The sequence below is a fragment of the Micropterus dolomieu genome, linkage group LG02, assembly GCF_021292245.1.
Source record: "Micropterus dolomieu isolate WLL.071019.BEF.003 ecotype Adirondacks linkage group LG02, ASM2129224v1, whole genome shotgun sequence".
NCBI lineage: Eukaryota > Metazoa > Chordata > Actinopteri > Centrarchiformes > Centrarchidae > Micropterus > Micropterus dolomieu.
In genome coordinates this window covers 4,362,666-4,369,580 of record NC_060151.1, presented here as the reverse complement: position 1 = coordinate 4,369,580, position 6,915 = coordinate 4,362,666, and the positions used below count along the sequence as shown (strand labels likewise).

At 39.3% G+C, this 6,915-nt stretch overlaps 1 protein-coding gene across 1 annotated transcript; it reads left to right on the top strand.

Moving 5' to 3' along the window:
* Window positions 1-6,315: 6,315 nt before the first annotated feature.
* On the top strand, window positions 6,316-6,701 carry LOC123984307 (histone H4). Its single transcript, XM_046071128.1, has one exon. The coding sequence runs from the start codon at window positions 6,335-6,337 to the stop codon at window positions 6,644-6,646; it is 312 nt and encodes a 103-aa protein (XP_045927084.1). The 5' UTR covers window positions 6,316-6,334; the 3' UTR covers window positions 6,647-6,701.
* The last annotated feature ends 214 nt before the right edge of the window (window positions 6,702-6,915 follow it).

Below are 6,915 nucleotides of genomic sequence, written 5' to 3'. Positions count from 1 at the left end.
CCTTAGGCTGGCCATAATAAAAGGCCACTCAAAAATAACAGAGGACAAGATGTAGGTACACACACTTGTGTGTTTATATCAAAGTTCTTCATCTGTGTATGTATATCTCTCTATCCAGCTTGAAACAATGTGCCGATCAGCAGCCTCTGGTGTTGATCTGTAACACTTCACTGGAGACACACCAAGCACCAGCATGCTTCAAGACCTCCACCATCGACCTCAAGCCCAAATCTCCGAAGCAAAAGAGGCGAAATATTTGTTTTGTGATTAGACACAAGCCGATCATTGTACTTCACTGCTCAAAAAAATAAAGGGAACACTTAAACAACACTAGGTAACTCCATGTAACTGTCCACTCAGGAAGCAACAATGATTGACAATCAATCACATGCTGTTCTGCAAATGGAATAGACAACAGGTGAAATTATAGGCTATTAGACACCCCCCAATAAAGGAGTGGTTCTGCAGGTGGTGACCACAGACCACTTCTCAGTTCCTATGCTTCCTGGTGCGGTTGGCAATGGGTTCCTCCTAATGCAAGACAATGCCAGACCTCATGTGGCTGGAGTGTGTGAGCAGTTCCTGCAAGAGGAAGGCATTGATGCTATGGACCGGCCCGCCTGTTCCCCAGACCTGAATCCAATTGAGCACATGTGGGACATCATGTCTCACTCCATCCACCAACGCCACGTTGCACCACAGACCTTCAGGAGTTGGCGGATGCTTTAGTCCAGGTCTGGGAGGAGATCCCTCAGGAGACCATCAGCCACCTCATCAGGAGCATGCCCAGGCGTTGTAGGGAGGTCATACAGGCACGTGGAGGCCACACACACTACTGAGCCTCATTTTGACTTGTTTTAAGGACATTACATCAAAGTTGGATCGGCCTGTAGTGTGGTTTTCCACTTTGACTTTGAGTGTGACTCCAAATCCAGACCTCCATGGGTTGATACATTTGATTTCCATTGATAATTTTTGTGTGATTTTGTTGTCAGCACATTCAACTATGTAAAGAAAGGAATATTTAATGAGATTATTTCATTTATTCAGATCTAGGATGTGTTATTTTAGTGTTCCCTTTTGTTTTTTTGAGCAGTATATTCTGATTTGACTATGTCCCCTCATTTATACTGAAATCTAATTAGAAATTTAATCTCCTGGGTCCAGTATGAACACAAGGAACATTTGCATTGAAAGTTAAAAACATATGCATATTGCTAATGAAATAAAAAGTTGCATTGTACTATGTCTAGGTGAGTTACAGTCATATAGTTAAATGGTGTACTCTGCTTCTGTTAAGATTTCCATTTACTCACTAATACACAGCTTCTAAATTTAAATCTACTCCTAACCTAAAAAACATGGACCACAAAGATCTGCTGCTCCAGCGTCTATGGTAATGAAGTCATTTGAGTGCTGTGTTGTCCTACCTCAAATCCATCAGACCCACTCCTTGACCCCCTGCAGTTTGCCTTAAGAGCCAACAGGTCCCTGCTACAGGACAAGCTTTCCCAGCTGAATGTACCTGACTTGCTTTGCTGAGAAGGTCATTGGTTGAAATCTGACAAACCTCCAGCATAAGGATTTGACAGTTTACCAATTAAAGGCAGGGCGTCTGCCATATCACTAAAACAATGTGAGCCACCTTTTTTAAAGCTTCTTTTTTTCACATTATGGGCATGACCTCCCTAAATAATATTACTTAAAGTAAACTCAATGGTTGGAGACAATGCCAGAATACAACATTACTTTGGAAATGCACAACAATGTAGACAAAGTAACCCCACAATGGAAACACTAAATACATGAGTGGAACCATTAATAATTCCCTTAATGACTTATAGGCAACTATACCTAAATAAGTGGCCTTCTCTCAAACAATTAATTTATTAAGCACTTTCATTTAACATGTTGAAGGTCTGGAAATGCACAAAATTTCTTCTATATCTAATTCTTCATTTATACATGGATATTCATGTAATTTACATGGCCATTATGCCTTATGACTTTGGAGGGCATGGTGACTGTTTCCTCAGGGAATGTTTCCATCCAGACAGAAGCCGGGATTACACGCTCTGTTTCTTCTGCATCAAGGGTCTCTATGTCACCAGTTGCCAACACCCGAATCCCTTTCACTTCAATATCTTTACAAGCGGAAAGGAGCAGGTCCTTCACCTTAGTCACTGTTGATTGTGGTGACAGCAGCCAGGTAATTTTTTTCCACAGCATAGACCTCTGGCTTCCAAATTTACTGAGTCCATAGTTTTTGATAGTATAATATTTTCCTTCTTCAACCTTATCTGCCAATACCGAGAATAATACAAATTTAATTACAGTGCTGCTGTCACAAATTACAGATACAGTTTTCTTGTGGGTAGTGAAGAGCTTGGCATCTCCATCCACAAAATTTGCCACATTAATTGTCTTACTCAAGGCAATGACCTTAATGGTCATCTTAGGGAGTTGGTTATAGGGTGTGGTAGGGGTCCCAAAAGCTTTCTGAAATGCCATTCTGAAAATACTCAACACAGAAAATACAGTTTTTAGATGCAAGGTAACATTCATTTAGTAACATACCAAAAACACCAAAACATCTTTTATTTTTTCAGTAGATTATGACATTTTGTTAGCCATAAACAGTTACACCTATGGCTATATGCTGTGTGTGTCTCTAAAGTGACCATTCAGACAGTAATGTCACTAAACTTTGGCAAAATCAATATAAACATTTGCTAGGAAAATAATGAAAAACAAATATCTTGACACACTATATTAAGAAAAACACTATTATTGAAGTTTATAATAAAATTTAACAACTCTCTGGATAAAGCCATCAAGTTCTTAAAAGAGCTCCAGTACAGAAAAAGGAACAAAGGACATAAAAATGCAACATTTTGGCAGGTCTAGAAGCAAAATGGGGCTCCTCCGGTCTTGATTCTGCAGACAGGGAAAAAGCATGAGCACGTCTTTCAAACACTGCCAGGTTGTTCACCAGCCAGACAACAACACAGCCCTATTAGTAAGTAAAAAGTGAAAGTTACCTGGCATTCTTTTTCCATCACCTGTTATTGACCAGGGGCCTCATGTATAAACGCTGCCTACGCACAAGGGGTATGTGTAAAAATGAATGTGACGTGAGAATGTGCGAGCCGAGGCGCAAACTCTTGAGCTGGTGTGAACTTTTGTCTGGCTCTTTTAGTGAACTCTTTTTGCCAAAACTCACCAAATGTTTCAAAATAGCATTTCCACGCCAGTTACTGTGCATATGTCAATGAAGCAGTCAATCAAAAACCTATTTATGTCTGTTATACACAATGAAAGTTTGATCATTTATGTAGTGGTATCAAAAGAAAATTGAATGTTAGAGGAATAGATAATAATGGCTCTCACATATTTAATTCCACTTCATATCACATGTTATTACTTTATTATTTAAACATTCAAACCAGCAGTGTTATTTGTGCTGGCGCTAGTTTGCCATAACTATTCAATACTACACCTTTCAATTGTAAAAGAAATAAAATAAGCCATATTAGTGCCAAATCTTAAATCAAAGGCCGCTAAATATTTCATCAGCCATAACCCCCCCGGAGCGCAGGGGAGCGACATTAAAAACTGTTCTCACTAGCAGGACTAACATTAACGTTGTGGTATGGCTGTGTTCATTGTATGGCACAATGGCACTGCGCTGTAAAAATGTTGTGCTTTATTATGTACATGTTACATAATAAAATCAGTACGGAAAGTAAAGACAATTGTTACATTATATTTCTGGCAGCAAGATGACCTATGTGTGAAAACACAGTTTTTGTGTGTTCATGAAAGCATGCCACCCATTGTGAGTCATTGATGTGTTTTTAATAGTTTTGGGGCAACAATGGAGCTCTATGACACAGAGAAATATGACGGCATGGACCACAGACAAATAGAAGAAGTGGCTGATATCAAGAAATCCTACCAGTGGCTGGAAAAGGCTGGACTAAAGGACAGCACAGAAGCACTAATCATGGTGGCAAAATAACAGGCACTCAGTACAAGACACCTGGCAATCCAGGCTTTGGATATACCCACGCTGCTTTTAATTAGGATACTTTCATTGTTGGTATAGGCCTTTTCACAGGATTTGTTTACAATATAAACAAATATAGAACAATTACAGATGTTTGTGTGATTGTGAGGCACATGGAGGAAATTACATGTTACTATCAATGGCAGAAACCTTTATTTAATGTTGATCTGATCCTCTTAATAAGATCTGTTTATGAAGTGGATAAAATCAGAAAATATGATGAAAAATGTCTTTCCTGAAACATGATAATTTATTGTTTCAGTGGATTGTAATGTATCTCAAGTGGTAACTGTAAATGAAATAACATAAACATGAATGTATTTTGAATGACTACCAAAAGCCAATGTTTGAATGTAGTCGATTTATATTACAGCTTCAGAACTTTTAAACTTGATGTCAAAATAAAAAATACATATATATAAAAAAAAAAAGCATTTCACTTGATTAAATGATTCATGACATATATTGCCACCCATATTTACACATGAAATATGAAGATCAATTTTAAAATTTAAGATTGAAGCATTCTGAAAATATATTTTAAAAATGTATTTCAATACATTCACCAGTTTTTTACATATGTGAATAAATTACATTTCTGGGAAAAATCCCACTTTGCAACGTTGCTTGCAACTCAAACAATCATTGAACAATGGCGCCATCTAGTGGATCAAATCCAAAATCGAAGTTCAGCCAGAAACAGCGTAGGACAGGGGTCCTCAACTACTTCTGTTCAAGGGCCAGAATTTCACTGTGAGGGCCGGACTTTCAACAAAAAAGTTGTATGCAGGCTTGATTGGCATATTAATATATTAGTGTGTGTATTTACCCTACATCACTGTGAACATACTCTTAAAAACATGGTAAATACATAATGATAACGATCCTATTTAATTAGAAAATGTTCTCAGACTTTAGTCAAGGAGGCTGTTCACTGAGGAGTGATAGTTAAAATCTGTAATTGTAAATCTAACTGCAGATTAGATTGTTCTGATTAGTTCTGATTGGCAGGAAATATTAATCAACCCTTTTTTATGGTCTGGTTTTGAGGCAATTATGCATTTGAGACGTCATTGTGCATGTGAAACCTGGAGTTACTTCTGTTAACAGCAATGCGGTTTAATACTACAGTTCACAGAAATCTGGGGCAGCTAAACTTTATTGTCTGGCAATAATTGGTCTTTTATCACAATTATGTGAGAAGTCATGATCTGACGTTATGCTGCACAAGACACGAGCCTGCAAACAGCGAAAGGGAAAGGACTTGGTTACCTGGCTGAGAAGGTTTTGTTTTGTGGACACATTTTTATGAACAAGAGCTGTGCCAATCCCACTCTACAAACACATTGCATTTCCTGTGACTCCTTTATAATAAAAGTCAACTCGTGTTTCCCATTTAAATGGTTTTAATGTTTGCATTAGCAGTAACTTAATACAGCATTTGTCCCGTGAGTTTTGCCACAGATGCACAGTTCATAATACATCAAATATGTAGGCTAAATGTTGCAATACTTTCATCGATAGCCATTCTGCGGGCCGCCAGTTGATGAAAACTGGTGTAGGACCTGCAGCTTTTGAATTTTGTGTAGCCTAAGGCTGCGCAAACTCAATTGATTGTAGAGTATAGAGAATATTTTATATCGAGCATCTTTAGAATATAGCTATAATTTCTAAAATTTTGCAGCTAATTTTTGAAATGTAGTTTGAGCCCATGACAGGATGCGCTATTATTCTTTATTCAAATTCTAACGACAGGATCGGTCAAGCTCTAATGTTAATTCATGTTTTGTTTTCTTCTACACATCCAAAATCTCTCACACACAGTCCAGAGTCATGCAGTCAGACTGTAAAGCAGCTGTCCTCCTGGTCAATCCTGGGCTCCATCAGAGCATCTAACCATGGATTATAGTTTTTTAAAGAATCCCTGCAACTTCATTTCAGAAAACCTCTCAGCTCTCCTGTCTATTCTTTTATTTGTTCAGTTGTGTTGTCTTTGTTCTTAGCTGTTATTCCTTCTATGTGTTCAGGTATTGGGCCAAGAAAGCTGATTGTGATCCTCAGATGAAAAAAAAAGGAAAGCTGCTTTGTGGGCGGAGTCAAACCTTTGACAGCAGTGAGGGGCTTCAGGACAGCCCCTCACTGCTGTTTTTTTGGCACCGCCCAGTGAAACTAACTCTGTTACGTCCGCAGATAAGAGTTAAAGACCAAATGCAGCCGTCAGATAACAGACTCGGCGCAGTCATCTGAAAAAAAGAAACCCGAATCATGAGTGGAAGAGGCAAGGGAGGAAAAGGACTGGGGAAAGGAGGCGCTAAGCGTCACCGCAAAGTGCTCCGTGATAACATCCAGGGTATCACCAAACCCGCCATCCGTCGTCTGGCCCGCCGCGGCGGAGTCAAGCGGATCTCCGGTCTGATCTACGAGGAGACCCGCGGGGTGCTCAAGGTCTTCCTGGAGAACGTGATCCGCGATGCCGTCACCTACACCGAGCACGCCAAGAGGAAGACCGTCACCGCCATGGACGTGGTGTACGCTCTGAAGAGGCAGGGCCGCACCCTGTACGGCTTCGGAGGCTAAACCTGATCCTGACCCGCTGATCCTCAAACACAAAGGTCCTTTTAAGGGCCACACACTTCATCTAAGAGCTATTCCTTATAACAAAGATTCACTATATCAGTCTTTGTCTTCAGATGGCTACTATACTGAAACATTATTCAAACCAGTACAAAATATCAGCAGAGATAAATGGCCTAATAAACAGCAGGTGAATGTTAAAATAAACTTAACAGAATAACTTTCAATGGTGAGCTAGAATGTTCAATTACATCATATTGAATCCTGTCATT

What these genes read in the sequence shown, in the direction of transcription:
- LOC123984307 (XM_046071128.1), top strand. Translation starts at nt 6,335, where the DNA reads ATGAGTGGAAGAGGCAAGGGAGGAAAAGGACTGGGGAAAGGAGGCGCT.